The sequence below is a fragment of the Saccopteryx leptura genome, chromosome 3 (assembly GCF_036850995.1).
Source record: "Saccopteryx leptura isolate mSacLep1 chromosome 3, mSacLep1_pri_phased_curated, whole genome shotgun sequence".
Lineage (NCBI taxonomy): Eukaryota > Metazoa > Chordata > Mammalia > Chiroptera > Emballonuridae > Saccopteryx > Saccopteryx leptura.
Window position 1 is genome coordinate 81,785,818 of NC_089505.1, and position 26,565 is coordinate 81,812,382.

At 46.1% G+C, this 26,565-nt stretch overlaps 1 protein-coding gene across 2 annotated transcripts; it reads right to left on the bottom strand.

Annotated features, from left to right (window-relative positions):
* On the bottom strand, positions 1–26,476 carry DUXA (double homeobox A). Of its 2 annotated transcripts, XM_066374723.1 has the most exons (6): positions 25,551–26,476; positions 16,910–17,047; positions 7,179–7,324; positions 5,769–5,877; positions 4,604–4,749; positions 1–706 (listed from the first exon to the last, which is right to left on the bottom strand). In XM_066374723.1, the coding sequence occupies exons 2-6, from the start codon at positions 16,938–16,940 to the stop codon at positions 647–649; spliced, it is 492 nt and encodes a 163-aa protein (XP_066230820.1). In that variant the 5' UTR covers positions 16,941–17,047; positions 25,551–26,476; the 3' UTR covers positions 1–646. The 2 variants fall into 2 exon arrangements, with proteins under 2 accessions (XP_066230820.1, XP_066230821.1); XM_066374724.1 differs by lacking the exon at positions 25,551–26,476 and having other exon boundaries at positions 16,910–17,109.
* Between the last annotated feature and the right edge of the window lie 89 nt (positions 26,477–26,565).

A 26,565-nucleotide genomic window follows, 5' to 3' on the forward strand; every position in this document is an offset into this window, starting at 1 on the left:
TCGAGTTGCCTTTACCGGGGCAAGCCCAGGGTTTCGAACTGGCGACCCTGTCAGAGTTCCAGGTTGACACTCTAACCACTGTGCCACCACAGGTCAGGTAAAAAATATTTATGTTTTCATCGGATCTCTGCATGCCAGCTGGAAAAGCATGCAAGGGAATTCCTTGGGGAGGACCCAGACTTGGGAAGAGTCTTCAGAGACTGGAACTGATCCCCTTGACTCCATGGAGCCTGACCAGGCATTTGAATGGATGGAATCTCTCACCTCTGAGGGGAAGTTGGAGTTGGCCCCACCACCTTGGGAAGACTGAGCACTTAGGAGGCTCTGCTTTGAGCCAGAGAGTTCAAAGGCCGATGACCTTGAACTCTCTGGTGTCAGAGATTTTGTTCCTGGTCTTGTTATTGTTTTAAAAGCTCATCAGTTTCTAGTTTTTGTTTCTTTTTTTTTAATTAAAAAATTTTTTATTTATTGATTTTGACAGAGAGAGGAAGGGTAGGGAGGAACGAGAAGGATCAACTCATAGCTGCTTCACTTGAGCTCGTCATTTGCTTGTCGTATGTGCGTTGAAGGGTCAAGCCTGGGGGGTTTCAAACCGGCAACCTCAGCGCTCCAGGTCAGCGCTCTAGCCACCACACCATAGGCCAGGCTAATCCGGTTCTTTTTTAACCTGGACCTGGACTCTAGATCTTCGATTCTGAAACCAAATCTAAAGGAGTAAAACAAAGAGAATTCATTATAACTGAGCCCTGGCCAGTTGGCTCAGGGGTAGACTGTTGGCCGGGCATGTGGAAGTCCCGGGTTTGATTCCCGACCAGGGCACACAGGAGAAGCGCCCATCTGCTTCTCCACCCTTCCCCCTCTCCTTCCTCTCTGTCTCTCTCTTCCCCTCCTGCAGCCAAGGCTCCTTTGGAGCAAAGTTGGCCTGGGCGCTGAGGACAGCTCCATGGCCTCTGCCTCAGGCACTAGAATGGCTTCAGTTGCAACGGTACAACGCCCCAGATGGCAGAGCATTGCCCCCTGGTGGGCATGCCGGTGGATCCCAGTTGGGTGCATGTGGATTCTTTCTGCCTCCCCGCTTCTCAATTCAGAAAAATACAAAACAAAAAACCCCACAAAACACTGAGGTTTTGCAAGCCTCACTATTGCTTTTTTTCCCCCCCCCAGAAAGCCCAGGGGGAAAAGACGTGGTTTGTTTTAAGTCTAAATCCAAAATCATTGACATTCCATGTGACATCTGGGAAAGTCTCTCAGGTCTGAAGCTCACATTTCTAAACCTCTACACCTTGTCCCTTCATGACCCAGTGAGGGGTTTCACATCCTAAAAGTCCTCATGTGACCCTCATGACAAGTATTGGTGTACCCCTAAAGTGCCACACCTATATGTCAGCTCTTCTCTCTTCCTGGAATTTTTATTTTTCTGTCTTCCTATTGAAAACACCTATTTTTTCTAAGAAGACATTTTTTCATCCCATAAGACACAACTAATTGTGACCTCTTTCTTGCACCCATAAATGAACACATACCTATGCATGTTAGATATATATGTTATATATACTCATCCACAACAGAATTGTTTCAAGCTATAAGAGAAATTTTATTTAGAAAGTCACAGAGGTAGAAGGTGAGCAGTAGAAGAAATAGGCTCAAGAAACACGTCACAGAGGTAAAAGAAACCATATCATTTTTTAAAAAATGTTTTATCTATTGATTTTTAGAAAGAGAGAGGGGGGGGGGGAACATCAATTTGTTGTTCCACTTATTTAAACACTCATTGGTTGATTCTGGTAGGTGCCCTGACTGGGGATCGAACCTGCAACCTTGGTGTATTGGGTTGATGCTCTAACCAACTGAGTTACCTGGCCAGGGCCATAATATAATTTTATAAACCCTTATATGTATATATCATGATTATGCAAACACACACACACACCCTCCACAGCACTGACAGAATTATATTGGGATTTTTTAGATTTTATTTACTAATTTTTAGAAAGAGAGAAAGAGAAGAAGGGAGAGAAAGCGAGGGGAGAAGCAGGAAGCATCTACAAGTAGTAGGTGTTTCCCGTATGTGCATTGACCAGGCAAGCCCAGGGATCTGAACAGGCAACATCAGCATTCCAGGTAGACGCTCTATCCACTGCGCCACCACAGGTCAGGCCAGATGTATATTCTATTTTAGGATTCAGCAGCAATGACTCTATAGGCAGGCCACTACATTTCTCTGAGATAAATGTTTTTTGTTGTTGTATCTTTCATTTTTTTAGATTTTTTTTAAGTGAGAAGAGTAGGAGAGATAGTGAGACTCCCACCTGCATCCTGACTGGGATCCACCCAGCAACCCCTGTCTTGGGCTGATGCTTGAATCGACCAAGCTATCCTCAGTGCCCAGGGCTGACCAATCGAGCCACTGGCTGCGAGAGGGGAAGAGAGAGAAGAGAGGAAGGGAGAGAGAAGCTGATGGTCATTTCTCCTGTGTGCCCTGACCAGGAATCAAACCCTGGGACGTCCATATGCCAGGCCAATGCTCTATCCACTGATCCAGGCCAGAGCTTATTGTTTTAACTTCATTTTTTTTGAGAGAGAGAGAGGAAGGGAGAGAGATGAGAAGCATCAACGCATAGTTACAGTACTTTAGTTGTTCGTTTATTGCTTTCTTATATGTGCCTAGCTTGACCGGGGGCCTCTAGCCAAGCCAGTGACCCCTCGCTCAAGCTGGTAAGCCTGCATTCAAGGCAATGACCTAGAGGTTTTGAACCTGTGTCCTTAGTGTCCCAAGTCAACGTTCTATCCACTGTGCCACCACTTGGTTGGGCAAATTCACTTTAATTTTTAAAATCTATCTTGAATTGCATTGACATACAATATTCTATTAGTTTCAGATATACAACAAACACAGTGATTCAACATGTCTACACCTTATAAAGTGATCACCATATAAGTCTACTAACCATCTGTCCTCCTACATAGTTATTGTGATATTATTGACTTTACATTCCTTTGACCTTTTCTTTTGAGTGAGAGGAGGAGAGATAAACTTCTGCATGCGCCCCAGCCGGGATCCACCCAGCAACCCCTGTCTGGGGCTGATGCTTGAATCAACCAAGCTATCCTCAGCTCCTGAGGCTGACACTAGGACCAATTGAGCCACTGGCTGCGAGAGGAGGAGAGAGAGAGAGAAGGGGGAGGGGGAAGGGAAGAGAAGTAGATGGTGGCTTCTCCTGTGTGCCCTGACCGGGAATCGAATCCCGGAACATTCATATGCCAGGCCAATGCTCTATCCACTGAGCCAACCGGCCAGGGCCCCCATGACTTATATTATAACTGAAGGTCTGTACTTAATCCTCTTCCCCTTTGCGCCCATCTTGTGCCCCCGGCATCCATGAGCTTGTTCTCAGTAGCTATGAATATTTTCTCTGTTTCGTTTTGTTTGCTCATTTGTTGTTTTCTAGATTTGAACTAAAGGTTCAATCTCTAAAGTAAACCCAGGAATAATTTTTTCTTTTTTTTTATTTTTTATTTTTATTAATTTTTAGAGAGGAGAGAGAGTGAGAGAGAGAGAGAGAGAGAGAAAGAGAGAAGGGGGAGGGAGGAGCAGGAAGCATCAACCCCCATATGTGCCTTGACCAGGCAAACCCAGGGTTTTGAACCGGCAACCTCAGCATTTCCAGGTCGATGCTTTATCCACTGCACCAGAATAATATTTTAAAATTTATTTATTCATTTTAGAGAAGAGAGACAGAGAGAGAGAGAGAGAGAGAGAAGGGGGAGGAGCAGAAAGCATCAACTCCCATATGTGCCTTGACCGGGCAAACCTAGGGTTTTGAACCAGCGACCTCAACATTCCAGGTTGACGCTTGATCCACTGCGCCACCACAGGTCAGGCATCCCAGGAATAATTTTAAAAAGCAGAAGGATGTCATAGAAAGACTTCAGCCATGTGAGTGACTCACATTCCATGCAAAGTAATGTCCCATCCTTCCTTCATTCATTCAACCCATTCTTAATGAGGGTCACTGTTCAGAGCACAAGGAATACAACAATGATTACAACAGAAAGGAATCGAAGGCGGCCTGACCAGGTGGTGGCGCAGTGGGAGAGCGTCGGACTGGGACGCAGAGAACCCAGGTTTGAAACCCCGAGGTTGCCAGCTTGAGCATGGGGTTGCCGGCTTGAGTGTGAGGTCATAGACATGACTCCATAGTCACTAGCTTGAGCCCAAAGATCACTGGCTTGAAGCCCAAGGTCACTGGCTCTGCTGTAGCCCCCCAGTCAAGGCACATATGAGAAAGGAATCAGTGAACAACTAAGGTGCCACAATGAAGAATTGATGCTTCTCATCTCTCTCCCTTACTGTCTGTCTGTCCCTCTCTTTCTCTCTGTCACAAACAAACAAACAAACAAAAAAAACCTGAAGGCAGTGAGAGCATGGGCTACATGGGTTCCTGGAGGTAGAACTTACCAGATGGAAAGGATCACTCATGAAAGGCCCCGGGGATGGGAGAGTGCCCAGCATGTTGATGAACTGCTCCAAGCCAGAGTGGCTCCCCTCCCCCAGACATCTCCATGCCTAGGAGATGAAACCATCAGATGCCTTAGCACTTACTTGGACTCTTGACTCTGGAACCCCGATGTCCTTAGCAAGCTGCTCTCTGGACTCAATCCCAGGATAAGGGTTGTTCGCAAACGCCGTGTTGAGGGTGTGCAGCTGGGAGGAAGTATAGCTGGTCCGGCAACGTCTACCTTCCTTACCTGGGGGAGGTGGAAGACCGCAGAGTTCAGTTCCCCTAGTCAGACAATTAACCAAACATGTCCCAGATTTCCACTCGCCTGGCTGGGTAGCCACTTCATTAGAGTGTCACCCCAATGCCCAGGTTGGAGGCCCTGAGGTCATCAGCTTGAGCGTGGTCTCGTCAGGCTTGAGCGTGGGACATAGACATGACCCCATGGTCGCTGGCTTGAGCCCAAAGTATCTGGCTTAGGCAAGGAGTCACTCGCTCTGCTGTAGCACCCCCTCAGTCAAGTCACATATGAGAAAGCAGTCAATGAACAACTAAGGAGCTACAGCAAAGAGTTGATGCTTCTCATCTCTCTCCCTTACTATCCGTCCCTCTCTCTGACTCTCTGTCTCTGTCAAAAAATAAATAAATAAAAATAAAGTCTAGTCTCCTTCTGTCACCATATATCTGACCCCCTTTACCCTCTGCACCCTGCCCCTCTGGGAAGCACTACACTCCTGTCTGTGTTTATGAGTCTGTTCTCTTCTTGCTTCCCGTTTTATATCCGACAAAGTTCATTCTTTGACTTGGTCCTTAAATGCATAATGACCACAGAATCGAGTTACTAGTTTAAAAGGCTGTTGTAGCAAATCATGTCAGGACTAGATTGAGAAGGGGTGCTAAATACCAAGATTCTGGGTTCAATGCCCTGTCAAGGTGCACACAAAGAATCCACCACTGAATGCATAAATAAGTAGAACCACAAACATATCGATGTTTCTCTCTCTCTCTCTTTCTTTCTCTCTAACAATTTAGAAGGAAGGTCCATGGATCACGCAGGGAAGAATTTCCAGGAGCTTTGTTGAACCGTTTGCCACTAGAAGACGCTGACCAGGAGGTTCCAGACGAGAAAGAAGAGAGAGAGAGAGAGAGAGAGACCATTCTGTCAGAGTAGTAGTTGGCTCAGAGTAGCAGTTGGCTCCACACCCAGAGAGAGGTGCTTGGATACCCCGGGGCTCTGCTGGGGGAACAGGACTGCAGCAGGCTACTTACTTTGAGTCTTCTCTACAGGCTGATCTTTGTCTTGGCTTGCTTCTAAGTCCTCCTCATGCTCTGGTCTTTTCTGGACTTGGTGCCTTGCTCTTCGATTCTGAAACCAAATCTGAGTGAGGAAGAGAGAACTGAGTATGATTGTGTCAGACCAGCCCTATTGCCGCCTTGTCCCAGAGGCAGTCATTGTGCTGAGGCCTCGACGCTCAGGATTAGTGCTGATCTCTGTCCCTTCTGACTCAGTCTCAGGTCAGGGATTGGTATTGAGGATCCTCACAATCTGGTCCTGACCTGATGGGCTCTAACAATCTTTTAAGCTAATCAGTAGATGCTGGGATTGTTATGCTTTTAAGAACCAACTCAAAGGATTGACTTGGGTATGAAACAGGAAGCAACAAGCAAACAGACTCATAAACACAGACAGGAGTATAGTGCTTCCCAGAGGGGCAGGGTGCAGAGGGTAAAGGGTGTCAGATATATGGTGACAGAAGAAGACTAGACTTTATTTTTATTTTTTTTATTTTTTGACAGAGACAGAGTCAGACAGAGGGACAGGTAGACAGAGACGAGAAGCATCAACTCTTTGCTGCAGCTCCTTACTTGTACATTGATTGCTTTCTCATATGTGATTTGACCGCAGGGCTCCAGCAGAGCGAGTGACCCCTTGCTCAAGCCAGTGACCTTGGGCTTCAAGCCAGCAACCATGGGGTCATGTCTATGATCCCACACTCAAGCCATGACCTCGGGGCCTCAAACCCATGTCCTCCACATCCCAGTCCAACGGTCTATCTACCGTGCCACCACCTGGTCAGGCATAAGGAGACTAGACTTGGGTGATGAGTACACAATGCAATATACAGGTGATGAATTATACAACTATATCCTTGAAACATAATTTTATTAACCAATGTTACCCCAATAAACTTTTTAAAAAAAGAACCGAATCAAGCATTTTCCCTGCTCTGACAGTGTGCCTACTCACTCTTTCCCACTCCTGTGACCTCTGTCATGCTCAGTGTCCACATTTATGAAGTGAGACCAGGAGCAATATCCTTATGAGTGTCCTCTGCATGTTGATCAAGACATTCCACACACAAGAGAACGACAACAGGCCCTGGGCGGTAAGCTTAATCACTTTGTTGTCTCAAAACACCAAGGTTGCGGGTTCAATCCCCAGTCAGGGTACATAGAGAAAGTGGCCAATGAATGCACCACTGAAGTGGGGAACAGCAAATGAGTACTTCTCTCTCTGTCTCTCTGAACTCAAAAAAAGAAAGAAAAGATGTTCCATGCAAAGCCCTCAGCGCACTGGGGCTAATATGTGCTCAATTCACGGTTCTCCCCCCCCCCCCCCCCCCCCCCCGCCCCATGCTTTCTACTTCTTGTCTCGGAGATCCACAGTTTGTAACTTACCTGGATTCTGGACTCTTCAATGTTCATTTCTAAAGCAAGCTTTTGCTTGATGGCGTAACCTGGGTAAGGATTTTGGTCGAATGCTTGGATGAGGACTTTCAACTGATCTTCCGTGAATTTCGTGCGGCTGCGTCGACAGTGCACGGCTACGGAAAGATCAGGAGAGAAGAATCATTGAATGAGTCCATTCATACATTCCAATGTTCAGGTTCAAGCTGATCGGTCTCTCACTTCCTCTTTTCAGGTGGAATTCAGTAGAACCTACTAGGGTCAGAACTCTCACAGGATTATAAAGCCCTTCCATGCCAAAGGGGATTCTTGAACTTCTCCAGCTGATCTGAATGCCTTGATTGGGCAGTTAAGGTCTTCTGCTTTCAAACACCATGAAAAATTAATGAGAGCCCTGGCCAGGTAGTTCAGTTGGTTAAAGCATCGTTCCGATACGCCAAGGTTGCAAGTTCCATCCCCAGTCATCAGGGCACATTCAAGAATAAACCAGTGAGCCTGACCAGGCGGTGGCACAGTGGATAGAGCACTGACCTGGGACACTGAGGACCCAGGTTCGAAACCTCAAGGTCCCTGCTTGAGCACGGGCTCACCAGCTTGAGTGTGGGGTCATAGACATGACTCCATGGTCACTGGTTTGGGCAAGCAGTCACTGGCTCAGCTGGAACCCCCCTCCCTCCCGTCAAGCCATGTATTAGAAAGCAATAAATGAAATCAGTGAACAATTAAAGAGCCACAACCACAAGTTGATGCTTCTCATCATTATCCCTTCTTGCCTGTCTCTCGCTTAAAAAAAAAATTAACCAATGAAGAGAGACAGGAGATCAGAGAGACAAAAACCCATGTGGCCACAAAGACAAGGAAAGATGTCAAGAAGCTCTGCTGTTGTTTTTCAAGATGGAGGAAAAACCACAGCTGAGGCATGCAGGCAATCTCAGAAGCTAGAAAGGACAAGGAAGTACATTGTCCCCTGGAGCCTCCAGAAGAACCACAGTCCTGGGGACCTATGACAGACTTCGGACCTCCAGCACGTTAAGATAACCAATTTGTGCTATGTTTAAGGGGGAAAAAAGTAAAAGGCCCTGGCCAGTTAGCTCAGTAAGTTAAGAGCATTGTCCCAAAAGGAAAAGGTTGTGGGTTCGATACCCAGTCAGGGCACACACACAGGAAGCAACCAAAGAATGCAGGACTGAGTGGAACAACCAATGCTTCCCCTCCACCTCCCCTCTCTCCTTTTCTCTCACAGTCTTTCTAAAAATCAATGAAAACTGAGCCCTGGCCAGATAGCTCAGTTGGTTGGAGTGTCATCCCAGAGCACAGAGGTTGCTAGTTTGATTCTCCAGTCAGGGCACATACAGGAGCAGCTCGATGTTCCTGCCTTTCTCTCCCTGCCTCTCTCAAATTAAAATTTAAAAAAGAAAGTAAGAAAGAGAGAGAGAGAGAAAGAGGGAAAGGAATCAACCAATGAATTCATAAATAAGTGAAACAAATGATGTTTCTCTCCCCCTCCCTTCCTATCTCTAAAATCAATTTTTTAAAAAATCTTTTTTTAAATGATGCAAAGCCTGACCAGGTGGTGGCGCAGTGGATAGAGTGTAGGACTGGGAGGCAGAGGACCAAGTTCAAAACGCTGAGGTCGCTGGCTTAAGTGCGGGCTCAGGAGCTTTAGTGTGAGATCCTAGACATGACCCCATGGTCGCTGGCTTGAGCCCAAAGGTCACTGGCTTGAAGTCCAAGGTCGCTGGCTTGAGCAAGGGGTCACTTGCTCTGCTGTAGCCCCCAAGGCACATATGAGAAAGCAATCAATGAACTGATGCTCCTTATCTCTCTCCCTTCCTGTCTCTCTGTCCTTCTCTCTGACTCTCTGTCTCTATCACCCAAAAAATAAAAACTCTAAACACTACGAAATAACTATTCTTCCCCCCCCCCCCCCCACCTCCAACAAAAACAAGTAAAACTTTCATCAGAAACTAAGAAATGATGATTTGGACAGAAGTTTCCAATGATCTGAGAGGTCAGGGTTGATACAGACAGATCAGTCAGGAGGACATTTAGAACACCCAGAATGGCAATGGTGGCATTAGACTGATGTAATGCCGGTGGCTGAGAGCAGGCAGGTCCACGGTGGATTCGGGCAGACAGTAAAGAAACTGCAGACAGAAAGCGTTGGGTCGTTCTGTTTAACAGTCTCCCAATGGCAGATGAGCCCACAGGCAAGGGAAAACCACTTCTCAGACAAAGAAAACTGCAAAAATGGCCCCCCACAGGGGCGGGCAGGCAATCCACCATCCGCCATCCTCCGGAGCGCAAGCACCCATAGCTTGACATAAGCCAGACACACGTGCGAACCCATACACTCATGCACCCATCGGGCCAAGTGCTTGCAGCCGGTAAACTAGCCAGCAAACCTCACACAACTGCCCCACAATGAATCAATGGTCAGATTTCCTGAAACAGAAGTGTAAACCAACGGGAATTTTCAACCGGATTATGTTTGGTTAGGAGAGGGAAAAACACAAACAAAAAAAACAGAAGAAGGAAATCTGGAAGCTCCTTTGACTCTAAAGGCATTCTGGTCTCAGAACTGTGTGGTGCCTCTCAGTTTCTTTCTTTGAGTTGTGTCCTCTCTCCCTCTCCTTTTCCCTGTTCTCTCCTCTCCTCTTCCTTCCTGAAGCAAGATTTTGGTGTGTTCAGTTCTTGGCTGTCCCGATGCTCAAATGCGCCCAAGACAGCCGATATTCATATGACCCCAGAGAAAATGGTTTCCCTAACCCCAGTACCGTCATTTAGAAGTTTAAGAAATGGAGCGTCCACTGCTTCTAACAAGCCTGTAAAGTTATTTTTCTTTTCTTTCAGAAAGGGGGGCGGGGGGAAACGGGAAGAAAGAAGCAGGAAAGAGAAATAGGATCAACCTGTAGTTCCTTCACTTTAGTGGTTCATTGATTGCTTCTCATATGTGCCTTGATGGAAAGGGAAGGGTGTTCAAGCCAAGCCAGAGGTCCCTTGCTGAAGCCAACAACCTTGTGCTCTTGTGCTCAAGCCAGCAACCTCCGGGTTTTGAACGACAGATCTCAGCATCCCGGGTTGGTGCTCTATCCACTGTGCCACCGCCTGGTCAGGGCAAACCCACAAGGTTTAGAGCCCAATTTCCTCCCCAAACTAACGGAATTGAGACCGTAGTGGAAAGTGTGAACTTACTGTTTGGAGAGTCCCCATCAGCCATGTTGGAAGAGAGAAGAGTCTCAACCTTCCGCCAAAAGACAGCAGCTTGGTGGGGAGGTAGGTTTTATATGACTAGCCCCTCCCACTTATTTAGTACTTAGTGGTGACACAAATGGTACACCTTTACTAATTCCATCATTTCTTAAAAGAAAATGATAGAATCTAAGAAGGCCTAGATAAGACTCCTTTTCTTTTTTTTTTAAGCAAGAGAGAGACAGAGACAGAGACAGGGAGAGAGAGAGAAGAAGCATCAACTCATAGTTGTGCTGCTTTTAGTTGTTCATTGATTGCTTTCATATGTGCCTTGACCAGGGGGCTCCAGTTAAGCCAGTGACCCCTTGCTCAAGCCAGCGACCTTGGGCTCAAGCCAGCGACCTTGGACTCAAGCCAGCGACCATGGGGTCATGTCTAAGATCCCACGCTAAACCTGGTGAACCTGCGCTCAAGCTGGATGAGCCCGTGCTCAAGGCAGCAATGACGGGGTTTTGAACCTGGGTCCTTAGCATCCCAGGTCAATGCTCTATCCACTGCACCACCACCTGGCCAGGCTTTATTTTTCTACTAAAAGAAATGTATTTGGGGTTTTTTTGCTTGTTTATTTTTTTGGTTTTTATTGTTTTATTAATAAAAATTTAATAATTTGGACCATGTCAAATGAGAGACTTCAAGAATCTGTAATGGCTTTTCCTGTTCTAAAATCTTATACCAATATTACTTTATAATGTATACATTGTAGGACAACCCTATACATCTTTGCAAGTTCATGTGAAACTTTCATTTGTTGTTTTTCATGAATAAATTCACTATTCTATGTAGAAAAAAATTAACAGAGGGGAGATATATTACATATTATAAAATTGTATACCTGAAACCTGTATAATTTTTTTTTTCTGAAGTTGGAAACAGGAGGCAGTCAGACAGACTCCCGCATGCACCCGACTGGGATCCACCCGGCATGCCCACCAGGGGGCGATGCTCTGCCCATCTGGGGCGTCACTCTGTTGCAACCAGAGCCATTCTAGCACCTGAGGCAGAGGCCATGGAGCCATCCTCAGCGCCCGGGCCATCTTTGCTCCAATGGAGCCTTGGCTGTGGGAGGGGAAGAGAGAGACAGAGAGGAAGGAGAGGGGGAGGGGTGGAGAAGCAGATGGGCGCTTCTCCCGTGTGCCCTGGCCGGGAATCGAACCTGGGACTCCTGCACGCCAGGCCAATGCTCTACCACTGAGCCAACCGGCCAGGGCCAGTAATGACAGATTTTTAAAAATTAAAATAAAAGGGTTCTTTATATTAATACCAGGTGAGACAAGCAAGACTGTCACCTCAGAAGCAGTATTTGAGGGGTGCAAAAAATTATGTGATCAAGATAAATAATAGTTGATGCAATACTTAAAAAAAAATTGATTGCAAAGAGTTCATGTTTACAAAATATAAAATAGTAAATAAAAACAGGACCCTCCCCTGCATGGGCAAGAGTTAGACAAGTAAGGGGGCATGTGCAAGGAATGAAAAGATTCCCCTTCTTCTTGCAATTTCTTTTTTTTTTAATAGAAATTTATTTTATCACAGTTCCTTTTATTTTTTGAGAGTCAGAGAGACGACTGGAATAAAAGGGGCATGAGAGATGAGAAGCATCAACTAGGAGTTGCGGCACTTTAGTTGTTCATTGATTGCTTCTCATATGTGCCTTGACCTGGGGTCTCAAGCTGAGCCAGTGACCCCTTGCTCTAGCCAGCGACCTTGGAGCTCAAGACAGAGACGCTGGGATCATTTTGATCATCACATGCTCAAGCCAATGACACTGCCCTCAAGCTGCATGAACCCACATGCAAGCCGGTGACCTCGGGGTTTCAAATCTGGATCCTCAGGGTACCAGGTTGATGCTCTATCCCAGGGGTCAGGAACCTATGGCTTGCAAGCCAGATGTGGCTCTTTTGATGGCTGCATCTGGCTCGCAGACAAATCTTTAATAATAAAAAAAAAAGTGGCCCTGGCCGGTTGGCTCAGCGGTAGAGCGTCGGCCTGGCGTGCAGGAGTCCCGGGTTCGATTCCCGGCCAGGGCACACAGGAGAAGCGCCCATCTGCTTCTCCACCCCTCCCCCTCTCCTTCCTCTCTGTCTCTCTCTTCCCCTCCCGCAGCCAAGGCTCCATTGGAGCAAAGTTGGCCCGGGCGCTGGGGATGGCTCCTTGGCCTCTGCTCCGGGCGCTAGAATGGCTCTGGATGCAACAGAGCGACGCCCCAGAAGGGCAGAACATCGCCCCCTGGTGGGCATGCCGGATGGATCCCGGTCGGGTGCATGCGGGAGTCTGTCTGACTGCCTCCCTGTTTCCAGCTTTGGAAAAATGGGGGAAAAAAAAAAAAGTAACATTAAAAATATAAAACATTCTCATGTATTACAATCCATTCATTTCCTGCCACTCATTTCATGGTTGTGGATGGCTGGAGCCAATCACAGCTGTCCTCTGGGACAACACCAAATTTTTATTGGATAATGTGTAACATACATGGGTTGTTGTATGGCTCTCACAGAATTACATTTTAAAATGCATGGCATTCATGGCTGTCTCAACCTAAAAGGTTCCCGACCCCTGCTCTATCCACTGTGCAACCGCCTGGCCAGGCTCTTGCAATTTCTCTTTAAGTTCACTGATCAGTCTTGAGAGAAGGTGACAAGTTCTTTTCATTGTTTTGTTTGTTATTTTTTGTAAGTGTGAGTTCAGAGGACAGTGACTGAGAGCAAGATCTCAAACATGGTTCATTTTTTTTTTCCTGAGGTTGGAAATGGGGAGGCAGTCAGACAGACTCCCGCATGCACCCGACTGGAATCCGCCCGGCACGCCCACCAGGGGATGATGCTCTGCCCATCTAGAGCGCTTCTAGCGCCTGAGGCAGAGGCCATGGAGCCATCCCCATCTGGGACGTTGCTTTGTTGCAACTGGAGGCATTCTAGCGCCTGAGGTGGAGGCCATGGAGCCATCCTCAGTGCCAGGGCCAACTTTGCTCCAATGGAGCCTTGGCTGAGGGAGGGGAAGAGAGAGACAGAGAGGAAGGAGAGGGGGAGGGGCGGAGAAGCAGATGGGCGCTTCTCCTGTGTGCCCTGGCCGGGAATCGAACCCGGGACTCCTGCACACCAGGCCAATGCTCTACCGCTGAGCCAACCGGGCAACGGTTCATTGTTTATAGCAGCAACCCACAGCGCAGCTGTAAGCTTTGGTATTTTTGGTTGAAAAACATCTATATTTATGAGGATTGATGAATTTTTTATTGTTCACAGTATAGGAGTTATGGTTCAGATAAAAGCAAAGTACAACTTCCCCTTCTTCACTGCTCTGCCCCTAAAAGGGTAAAAAATCTACAGGTAGCCTGACCAGGTGGTGGCGCAGTGGATAGAGCGTTGGACTGAAACGCGGAGGACCCAGGTTCCAAACCTCAAGGTCGCCAACTTGAGCACGGGCTCATCTGGTTTGAACAAGGCTCAACCATCTTGAGCCCAAGGTCTCTGGTTTGAGCAAGGGGTCACTCGCTCTGCTGTAGCCCTCCGGTCAAGGCAGATATGAGAAAGCAATCAATGAACAACTAAGGTGCCACAATGAAGAATTGATGCTTCTCATCTCTCTCCCTTCCTGTCTGTCACTATCTGTCCCTCTCTCTGTCTCTGTCACACACAAAAAATCTATAGATAATTTCTTTAAAAATATAAAAGGTGGTATCTTTTTTTTTTTATTTTTATTCATTTGGGGGGGGGGAGAGAGAGAGAGAAGGAGGGGGGAGGAACAGAAAGCATCAACTCCCATATGTGCCTTGACCGGGCAAGCCCAGGGTTTCAAACTGGCAACCTCAGGGTTCCAGGTTGACGCTTTATCCACTGCGCCACCACAGGTCAGGCTAAAAGGTGGTATCTTTTTAAAATTGAGATATAATTGACATAGACTGACTAGAAAGGGACCAGGCCCAGAGCAGGTAGGTCTGCCCCAGGCTGGCCTGTGTCTGTGGGTTCTTGACTTCGTGTAGGAACGATTTCACAACAGAAGTCCAGGTGATTTTGTGAGTACATGTATTAAAGCTGGGAACAGGAAGCCCTTGCCAGGTTAAGTTCAGTTACTTAGAGCATCGTCCCAACATGACAAGGTTGCCGGTTCAATCCCTGTCAGGGCACATACAAAACTCACCCAATGAATGCATGAGGTTGTGGAACAACAGGTTGATGTTCCCTCTCCCTCTTTCTCGCTCTCTCTCTAAATCAAGCAATAAATAAAATTTTAAAATAAAAATGAATAAAAACAAAATGCGGGGGACAGTGGAACAAGAGTGGGTTCAGCACAGAGGTAGCCACAGGAAGGATCCCAGGGGGGTGGCTCTGGCTCATGGAAGGTCAGAGACAAGGGCCCCCGGGGACAGATTCAGGGGTCAGCCATGGATAAGCTGCCACGGCCCCATGCTCCCCTGGTGACAGGTCTTGAGGGGGCCCTGAGAGTTCAGGAGATGCTCGCCTGTAAGGGAAGAAGTGCATAGCGGTGCTCCTGGGAAAGAGAAGACGCTTGAAAATATTTTTTAAATCACACAATTAATGTGTAATAATACGAAATTCTTCAGCAGGCTCTCCCTCGTGGGAGCACACGCAAGCCCTTCCCTTCCCCCTCTTCCATAGGCGAGCATCTCCTAATCCCTAAGGGTCCCCCGATACCTGCCACCAGGGGAGCATGGGGCAGCGGCAGCTCTTCCCGGGGTAACCCCTCAATCTGTCCCCAGGGGCCCTTTTCTCTGACCTCCCATGAGCCAGAGCTGCCCCCCTTGGATCCCTCCTGTGGCTGCCTCTGTGCTAAACCCACTCTTATGTCACTGTACCCCACTTTAATAAATTCACTCACAGAAGTAAAATATATCTGTATATTTCTAAGAACAATTAGGTAAGAAATAAAAATGTTATCTATTGATAGATCTGATTTTTAACTATATAGTTGATCAAATATCAAACATGTTCTGAAAAAGATTTTTAGCCAGGACAATGATACACTTGTCAGGACACCTGGGCTCTCTCTCTAAAGCACACCTGTGCCTTCCCATTTCCCTCAAAGCACCTTTCCTTTTCCCTTCTCCTCTGCTGTTTATACATATTTATTAACATTTCTATTTTTGTGTGTGTGTGACAGAGACAGATAGAGGGACAGATAAGGACAGACAGACAGAAAGGGAGAGAGATGAGAAGCAACATTCTTCGTTGCAGCATCTTAGTTGTTCATTGATTGCTTTCTCATATGTGCCTTTACCAGGTTGGGGGGGGGGGGGCTACAGCAGAGTGAGTGACCCCTTGCTCAAGTCAGCGACCTTGGGCTCAAGCCAGCAACTTTGGTCTTCAAGCCAGGGACTTTAGGCTTCAAGCCAAGTGACCTTTGGGCTCAAGCCAGTGTGGGGTCATCAAGTCAATGACCCCATGTCCAAGCCGGCAACCCAGCGCTCAAGCTGGTGAACCTGCTCTCAGGCCAGATGAGCCCACGCTCAAGCCGGTGACCTTGGGGTTTTGAACAGCCGACCTCAGTGTTCCAGGTCGACGCTTGATCCACTGCGTCACCACAGGTCATACCATCTTTTTTCTTCTGAAAGTAGTGACGGTCTCTCTCCTACCACAGTGGATGGGACCCCCCCACACACACCCATGTCACCCACTTCCTATCCACCCTTCCACCTCTGAATTAACCCTGCCCTGCCTGAGGAAACAGTGAGGGTGTTCCCACTCCCTGAGGTGGCTGACATTCGAGGCAGTGCTGAGCCTCCCTGGGACCCACTCCTAACACCCCTCATGGTCTTAGACCTATAACTAGACTCCAGTCCAGCAGGCTCCTAAAGCTGAGGTCCTAATATGACCACAAGGCTGTTCATTAAGCCACAAAAGAACCACTTGAGTTTTCTGGAGAACAGATACTTTAGGATGTGAGATGGTGGTGGAAGGAATATGAAGTTGGATCAGGCTGAATCTCTTCATCCAGGCTCACGAAGCAGAGACAAATTCTGCGTCTAATGTTGCTGCTCAGGGAGTCAGAAAGGGCTGTAACAGTTCGGTTGGCTGAACCACGGATAAAAGATGGCGCACCGTGAGCAAATCGGAAATGCTCAACTTCCACAGTTTCTTGTAGAGGAAGGGATTCAAAGGCTTGGGAGATTTGAGTGTTGGAGAGGGTTTGTCAATTGAGACAGTCTGACTTAGTGCGGGGCTGGGCAGAAATGGTGAAGGGATTAAGAAACATAAAATTTGATAGAAACAGACAACAGTATGGTGATGACTAGAGGGAAAGGGGGTGGGGGAGGTAGGAGAGGGTAAAGGGGGATAATTGGTGATGGAAGGAGACTTGACTTGGGATGGTGAACACACAGTACATTCTAAGTCTAATGTATTATACAATCATATACCTGAAACTATTCAATATATAATTTTATTAACCCTAGTCAGCCCAATAAATTATTTTTTGTTACCTCAATAAATTAAATAACTTTAAAAAGACCTACTCACCCACACTATGCGGCTCCATGAGACATGCCATTCATCAGTACTTTGAGACACAAATTTGTGAGGAAGCCCCAACATCCTTGAGAAGCTCCCTGATCCTTCTTCTCTGGAGGCCAGACCATACTGTGAGAAGTGGAAAACCTAAATGCAATGGGAGTAATTGGACCCCAGTGGGGGCAGCAGCCAAGGGCAGCACTCACCTGCCAAAGGCAAGGTGGGGGTGGGTACCATGAGGGGCAACAGTCAGAATATTCCCAGGCACACAGACCTACGGCATCGGCTACTAACAATGGTGTTCCTAGAAGAGAAATCTATAGGACGCCTACTCAACTCTTACTTGATCCATATAACATAAAAGTCCTAGGTTAAGTGAATAAAATCGAACTCGAATCTTAAAAACAGACAGTCACAGCCTGTCAGTGAATTCCCAGACTTGGGCCATTTTACAGATTGAGAACCCCTTGAATGGAGGGGTGACTTAGGTCCCCTGGAGGAAGGACCATGGTGCACGACAGAAAATTCATACCGATATTCTCTCTCCCAGCCTTCCCCAAAGGGACCATTTACCAGGATAAGTGTACATGGTGGGAAAAGATGAATTAGACACTTTAGAAACTACTGGACACTGACTCTGAACTGACAATAATTCCATGAAACCCAGAAGTTACTAGTCCACCAGTCAGAGGAGAATGAGGATGATAAAGCAAGTGTGAGTAAATGTTCATTGATCAACCTGTGTGAAGGTTCTGCAGCAGTTTCTTCGTGGTTTTCTTGAAACTTAGAAATGAGAACGTTTCTCCACCTTATTGATTTTTCATTTAAGAAAGAAAGGGAGGGAAGGAGGGAGGGAGAGAGAGAGAAACATCAATTTGTTTTATTGTTCCACATATTTACTCACTCATTGATTGACTTTTTTAAAACGATTTTTATTTATTGATTTTAGCAAGAAAGGAAAGGGAGAGACAGAGACAGAGACAGAGACAGGAACATCAAGCTGCTCCTGTCTGTGCCCTGACTCCTGATGGAACCCACAACCTTGGTGTATCAGATGACACTTCAAACAAGTAAGTTACCCAGCTGGGGTTTCTCCACTTTATTCTGATCTGACCCATAAAATGTTTCTTTTGAGTTCCTGTAATAGTTTCCTTACTGTGCTCTCTGCTTCCATCCACCCACTAGAGTCTGTTCTTGCAAGAGACAGAGTAAACTTCTTTTTATTTTTTTTAGCAAGAAAAACAGAGAGAGAGAGACAGATAGGGACAGACAGACAGGAAGGGAGAGAGATGAGAAGCATCAATTCTTTGTTGTGGCACCTTGGTTGTTCATTGATTGCTTTCTCATATGTGCCCTGACTGGGGGGGCTCCAGCAGAGTGAGCGACCCCTTGCTCAAGCCAGCAACCTAGGGGCCATATCTATGACCCAACGCTCAAGCCAGTGACCCTGTGCTCAAACCGGCGACCTTGGGGTTTCAAACCTGGGTTCTCGGCCTCCCAGGCCCATGCTCTATCCACTGCGCGCCTTGTCAGGCTGGGCGAAATTCTTAAAATGTGTGGCTGGTGGTCTATACAATGACAGTGTGGGCCTCATAATCCTGCCTTTTGGTGGTGTTCTAGCCCTTGTATGTCCTCCTCTCTCCTTGACTGTGAGTCAGACCTGTACCTTACTTCTAAACATATAGGCTATCCCAGAGGTGATGGTATGTATGTGATCATGTGTACACATGATTAAGTTACATGGAATGGCATGGCCCATCTCGCAGATTGTCTCTCTTCCTTGCAGACTCGATGAGCAGGTAGTCATGTTGGTAGGCCCATGTAATAAGAAACTGTAGGCAGTCTCTAGGGTCTGTGTGATTGTTAGTGACAGACATCAAGAAACAAGTCTTCAGTCCTACAAGCACTGGAAAATAAGCTCTAGCAATCACCTGAGTGAGGTCTGAAGTGTGTTGTTCCTCTGTTGGACCTTCAGTTCTCACTACCTTCAGCACAGCTTTGTAAAACATTGAAGCAGACAAATCATTTAACACTGGACTCCTGACTGAGTGTGTGAAAAAATAGGTGCGTGTAAGTTTAAGCCATTACTTTTAGGATATCTTCTGAGTATGAACTCCTCAACACAAAACCCTGACTGCAGTGGTCTCTTCCTCTCAGAGTCAAAGCCAAATTCCTTTCCGACTGGCCTGTACTTCTTTCTGCCTGACTCCATGTGAGCTTCCCGTTTCATACACTGACTGGACACATACTTCCTTTTAAGTCTGCCAGGACATTTCCCCTCCCCTGCCATCTCCACATGTCCCCCAACCTCCTTATTGACTTCAGTTGTATGTCACCTTCTCCATAAGCTCTTCTCTGATCATCCTAATAAAAATGACAAAACAACACCCTAACTCACCTTACCGGCATCCATATTCACCTGACTCCTCTTCCCTCTCCTTTTCGTTGTCACAGCACTGATTACCTCTGGTATATACTTGACTTTTATTTTTAATACTTTACTTCTTTATTATAACTATTGTTTACTTTCTGCCTCTCTCTCTCTAAATATTTTCCCCCTCTAAATACTGCTCACACCCATAAGGGCATTTGTTTTATTTACTCTCATATCCAGTAATTTTAAAACAATGTCTAGCTCCAGCCCTGGCCAGTTGGCTCAGTGGTAGAACGTCAGCCTGGTGTGCGGGAGTCCCAGGTTCGATTCCCAGCCAGGGCACACAGGAGAAGCGCCCATCTGCTTCTCCACCCCTCCCCCTCTCCTTCCTCTCTGTCTCTCTCTTCCCCTCCTGCAGCCAAGGCTCCATTGGAGCAAAGTTGGCCCGGGCGCTGAGGATAGCTTTGTGGCCTCTGCCTCAAGCACTAGAATGGCTCTGATTGCAGCAGAGCGACGCCTCAGATGGGCAGAGCATCGCCCCCTGGTGGGCGTGCCAGATGGATCCCGGTTGGGCGCATGTGGGAGTCTGTCTGACTGCCTCCCTGTTTCCAACTTCAGAAAAATACAAAAAAACAAAACAAAACAAAACAAAAAAATGTCTAGTTCCATGCAGACACACTACGGACATTTCAGTATGATACAATGCAGCCCTGGATCACAAGCTAGAAAATTATGGGTATGTTTTAAGCAATACAATTGATTTTTTTAAATTAAAAGTTCTAGAATAGGAATTGCTTGTGTATATGGGACAAAAATAAAATATTATGGTAAGTCATAGGAAGTTTTATTCCCACTTATTCCCTAATTGACAAGTAAGCAGTTGAAGGACTTTTCTTTAAGCAAAAACAAACGTACATTAAAAATTACCCCTTTTATTAACCAAAAGGTAGCATAATGTGTTTAGCCTTGGATATTAGGGATTTTTACTTACCACTTTATGGTACAGGTATTTTCATACCAGTATAGGAGCCGTGTCCATGTTGTTCTTAAAAGCCATAGGTCCTTGCCTTGGCCAGATAGCTCAGCTGGTCAGAGCATCGCCTAGATATTCAAAAGTTGCAGGTTTGATCCCCGGTCAGGGCACTTACAGGAATAGATCAACGTTTCTTTCTCTCTCTTTCCTGCTTCCTCTCTCTCTAAATTCCATAAATAAACAATTTTTAAAAAAGCTATAGGTCCTTTAAGCTTCTGAAAAAGGAGTCTGCAGATAAGAAATTATCTCCTGTTTCCCTGCAGTTACAAGGAAAGCAGATGCAGTTAGTCACCAAGCCTTGCAGAAGCAAATGCTTACAGAGGAGTTCTATAGTCTATGAACTGGAAAAATAACCCTAACCTCTGAGAGGTCTGTTGTTCTAATTGATTTTCCTACTTAATATGCATAGCTATCTAATGTTTTTATTTCCTCAAAGGTATAAAGCCCTCAGACATTTCTTTGTTAGCCACAAGTGCACCCATGGCATTATAATATGAGATTTTTTTTTTTTTAGATTGATACCGTTTCCCCGAATAAAACCTAGTGCAATTTTTTTTCAAGCTTAGAAATATAAGGCCTCCCCTGAAAATAAGACCTAGCACGTCTTTAAGAGCAAAAATTAATATAAGACACTGTCTTATTTTCAGGGAAACAGGGTAGATTGTTGTACATGGAAAGAGAGTCACGAGAAATTCTTGATGGAATTCAGATTTTGGCTGGTTATGCTGATGTTTATGATGACATGACTACATTACATTAATAAATGTTGATTTTTTTGTTCAACAATAAGTGTGAATTCTTGTTCATGGAAAAATAAGACATCCCTGAAAATAAGACCTAGAGTGTCTTTAGGAGCAAAAATTAATATAAGACACAGTCCTGCCTGACCAGGCGGTGGCGCAGTGGATAGAGCATTGGACTTGGATGCCAAGGACCCAGGTTCGAGACCCCGAGGTTGCCAGTTTGAGTATGGGCTCATCTGGTTTGAACAAAAGCTCACCAGCTTGGACCCAAGGTCGCTGGCTCAAGCAAGGGGTTACTCGGTCTGCTGAAGGCCCACAGTCAAGGCACATATGAGAAAGCAATCAATGAACAACTAAGGTGTCGCAAAAAAAAACTAATGATTGATACTTCTCATTTCTCCATTCCTGTCTATCTGTCCCTATCTATCCCTCTCTCTGACTCTCTCTGTCTCTGTAATAATAAAAAAAAAAAAAAGCATTCTTAAATTAAAAAAAAAAAAGACATGGTCCTATTTTCGGGGAAACATGGTAGATCCAAGAGGATCACACTACATTCAACATGTGTAACCTATATGTAATATCCTTCAGATGGGTCCATATCAGATTTGATCTGGTTAGACAAATGCATATCTTTTTTTTACTTTTTTTTTATTTTGAGATGAAGTTTGGGTTAAGGATATGTTGTGGTAAGGCGCCAGAGAACTGTAAAACTTAGTATTGGCAACGCCATTTTTTTTTAAGGGATGTTTATTTATTTATTTATTTATTTTTCAGGGACAGAGAGAGAGTCAGAGAGAGGGATAGATAGGGAGAGACAGACAGGAACGGAGAGAGATGAAAAGCATCAATCATCAGCTTTTGTTGCGACACCTTAGCTGTTCACTGATTGCTTTCTCATATGTGCCTTGACCACGGGCCTTCAGCAGACCGAGTAACACCTTGCGCAAGCCAGCGACCTTGGATCCAAGCTGGTGAGCTTTTTGCTCAAGCTGGCAACCTTGGGGGTCTCGAACCTGGGTCCTCCGCATCACAGCCCGACATTCTATCCACTGCGCCACTGCTTGGTCAGGCGGCAACGCCATTTTTAAGTCAGGCTTTCCGTCCTGTCCTTTCTTTGGAAAATGGAGGGAGAAGGATATGAAAGTCTCCTGAATTACAAGGACAACTGGGTCATTTAACTTTAGTTGTCTGAAAGGATTAAGTTTATCTGAAGAACTTCCTTTCCCTTTCAATAAGAGATAAAATTTGCATACCACCCTACACTGATTTTAGCTATTTCCCTTCCTGGAATCCTGAGATTAACGTGTACCTCTAGGCAAAGGAGGAGAAATAGACACTAAAGATTTGTGAATGTCTTTGATTGTATTACCTTGAAAGTTTTAATGTTTTTTAAATCCCCTAGACAAATGTTATAATCTTGTTAATGATTATGTCATGCTGTCATGCTCCCCCACAACCTGTCTGTGGTCAAAGGGTATATAACCAGCCTCTGAGATGTATTTGGAGTGCACGATTTGGGTCTGCAATGCCCCATGTTAGTCATATGCGGCTGGCATATTTAATAAATCTCCTCCTTTAATAAAACTCCTTCAAAATTCATCTGGACTTGGTGTCTCTACATAAACCCACGGAAGTGAGGTACGGTACTTTACAACATGTGTATGGGCGCCAAGTTGACAAGAGGTGGAGAATGATTGCTAGTCTTGTGGGTAAACTTGGCGAGGCTACACTGCAAAGTCATTGGATCACACAGGAACATGGGTGTTGCTTTGAAGGTACTTTTTAGGTGTGCTTATCATTTGTAATCAGTTGACTTTAAGCACATGATTTTTTTTTTCTTTTTTGTTATTTTAAATGTACTTATTCTAATAATCTTTTAAGCATACATGGCATTCAGTGTCTTCAGAGTTGTGTGCCTTTTTTTTTTCAGAGACAGAGAGAGAGTCATAGAGAGGGATAGATAGGGACAGAAAGATGAGAAGCATCAATTATTAGTTTTTCGTTGCACATTGCAACACCTTAGTTTAGTTGTTCATTGATTGCTTTCTCACATGTGCCTTGATCACGGGCCTTCAGCAGACCTAGTAACCCCTTGCTCAAGCCAGCGACCTTGAGCTCAAGCTGGTGAGCTTTTGCTCAAACCAGATGAGCCCGCACTCAAGCTGGCGACCACGGGGTCTCGAACCTGGTCTTCTGCATCCCAGTCCGACGCTCTATCCACTGCACTACCACCTGGTCAGGCTAAGAACATGATTTTATTATGATAACATACCTGGGCTTTATCCAATCAGTTGAAAAGTCTTAAGAGAAAAAGTATATCCTTAGGAAGGGTTTCAGCCTCCAGGCCAAATTTCCAGCCTGCCCTCTACCCTAAGGAGTAGGATTTGCCAGGCCACCATCATAAGGCAATTACTTGGAATAAATCTCTCACATATATACTACACATCCATATACGTGTAAGTATACATTCCTATATATTTGTAAAGTGGATATTCTAGGACAGTGATGGGCAATCTTTTCAGCTTGGTGTGTCAAAATTCGCCAAAAAACCGAGCATAAGGCCCTGGCCGGTTGGCTCAGCGGTAGAGCGTCGGCCTGGCCTGTGGGGGACCCGGGTTCGATTCCCGGCCAGGGCACATAGGAGAAGGGCCCATTTGCTTCTCCAGCCCCCCCTCCTTCCTCTCTGTCTCTCTCTTCCCCTCCCGCAGCCAAGGCTCCATTGGAGCAAAGATGGCCCGGGCGCTGGGGATGGCTCCTTGGCCTCTGCCCCAGGCGCTAGAGTGGCTCTGGTCGTGGCAGAGCGATGCCCCGGAGGGGAAGAGCATCGCCCCCTGGTGGGCAGAGCGTAGCCCCTGGTGGGCATGCCAGGTGGATCCCGGTCGGGCGCATGCGGGAGTCTGTCTGGCTGTCTCTCCCTGTTTCCCGCTTCAGAAAAATACAAATAAATAAATAAATAAATAAAACCGAGCATAACTTGGGTAGTGTGTCACTTCAAGAAAAAAACCATAATTTCACGATATTTATAGTTTAAATAACAAAAATGTATAATTGTAATATATAACTGTATTTAATAAACCAAAAACTAATTATTTAACTCAGGGGTCTCAAACTCACGGCCCGTAGGCTGCATGCGACCCGCCAAACAATTTTGTGCGGCCCGCAGACTAATCCACGAAGTTCAAAATATTTTGGATAAAATTAAGTAAGCCCGTGGATTAGTCTGCGGGCCACACAAAATTGTTCGGCGGGCCGCGAGTTTGAGACCCCTGATTAACTTACCTGCTTAGTGACTTCTTTGTTCATCTGTCAGTCGGTTTCTTTTGTTGGTCTTGATATTATTTAACTTGTGTGGGGTGCCGTGAACTAAGATAAGTGAGGGGAGGGAGAATTCTTTAACTAACCTATTAGTGACTTTTGTTGCTGAATTTCATTGGCTAAATCTTCAATTGAAGGTTGGTATGTTGTACACTTCAAGCCCAAGCAAGCACTACTAACTTCATCTGTCAATCTGTTTCTTTTGTTGGTTTTGATATTATTTAACGCTGAGAATAAGGTCTCACAAAAGTATGTAGAGGGAAAAATTGTGAGTAAAGCCATTGCTATATTTTTCAGGGTGCTAAAAAGTGTCTGGTAATCGGTTCCAGGCACTCCAAATTTCCTGTTTGTATGGCACTCCTCTTGATTCTCCAAGCGGCACCTTTCCAGATTCTCAAGCTTTGACCTCAAGTCGACAAACACCTGAGCCCAGATGCTGTCTTGAAATTCTGCAAGTTGCACCTTATGTAAATTAAGATGGCTGCCGCTATTTCTAATGGTGGGAAACGGCATCCATAGCACAGGCCCTCGCCTCTCCCAGCCGCCCCCTCACTTATCTCAGTAATGATGGTCAATTAGAAATCCACCACATCTAAGAACAGTAGGTTGATGATGGTTGCTGGTAATGGCGATCACAGAGCCCCCAGAGATGCGTCCCCCCTCGGCATTCCGATGCTCCCTGACGTCTAACCAGAAGTCCCAGAACTAGACGCTCTGTGCTGGAGTTCTGTTGTTTTGGCCTACAGACCTCCAGCACACAGTGTCTACGCTACAGCAAGTGTTTTATCCTCGGCTCCTGCACTTGGTTATGCAGGAGCCGAGGATGAAATGTCCTTCTCGGCATGCAGCCCCATACTTCTCTGGTATGCAGCCACATGCCATCAAAAATGGCTGCACATGTCAGTGCTGACACGCATGTCATAGGTTCACCATCCTGGTTCTAGGACTTTATGCAAAACTGATCGATAATCTTCATTCCTTGACCTAATGACTATCCTGTCACCATACTTCTCTTACCTTCTTTTTCTTCCTCACATGTTAAAAAAGATAAAATCTCTTCAGGGCACTTTCTTCACTCCCGATACTATTTCTCAACCCATATGCATCTTCAAATCATGACAGATGCATTTTATTCTCTTCGCTCCACAGTTATTAAAAAACAAACAAACAAAAAGAACGACTGACCTTTCGTGGAACAGTGTGCAGAGCGTCCACCTGGAACGCTGAGGTCCGAGTCCAAAACCCCGCCCTTCCACGGTCACGGCCCATACGAGCAGCAACTACAATCCCATTCCCCTCTCTCTCAAAAATCAATAAATAAAATCTTCTAAAAAATGTGTGGGGTTGGGGGTTGGAGGGAAAACCCCACAACCCACCTATGGTGACTTCTACGATTGCTTAACATACTTCTTTCTGGGTGGACGTAGGAGTCCGACCCTAACATGGAGTTTGTTGGTTTTCTCATCAGCCACTTAATGAAGTCGGGTGGGTCCAGGCTTCACGCTCTCTCCTCAGTCCGCTCTGTAGTCTACACTCATGTCCTTGATGGATAGATACACTTAGTATCGTCCTTTGAAGAAAAAACAAAAACAAACACTAAAATAACTCCCCAATGGATAGATATCCAGGCTCCCAAATCTCGCCCAACAAGGTCCTACGTTGCCATGCCTACAGGATGGACAGTTGGTGGCTGCAGACGTTTCCATCTCTGACCATGCTAGAAACACGGGTATCCTTGGATGCGCCTTCCAGCCCTCCTCCATTTGTCTAGCCCCACCTCAGGCGATGACAGATCCATCCTCCGGGTGATCTGGACCCAACTGCGCGGCTTGGGAAGTTCCCACAAGAAGGAGGTTCTGGTCCAAACAAGTCCCGGGCGAGGTGGTCCGAGAGGGCGCAAGTTGGAGGAAACGGGACTTCTTTGTCTGTGCAGAAGAGAATCTGGGAAGGCCAGTAACGGGCATGGGAAAGTCACTAGGCGAGTCGAGGGCCTGATTCGTTGCCTTTAGAGTTGCCCTGAAGTGAGCGAACATCTCTCCGCCTTCACAGCCTCGACTTTCCCCCACGATTTCTGGGGCTCGTGGGCCTTATACGTGGGGAAGAACTTCGAGGCGAACGCGCTCCTCCCGTCAAGAGCGACTGGGGACTACATTACCCAGAAGGCTGAGCTTCGCACGTCTGAGCGCTGACCAATGATGGC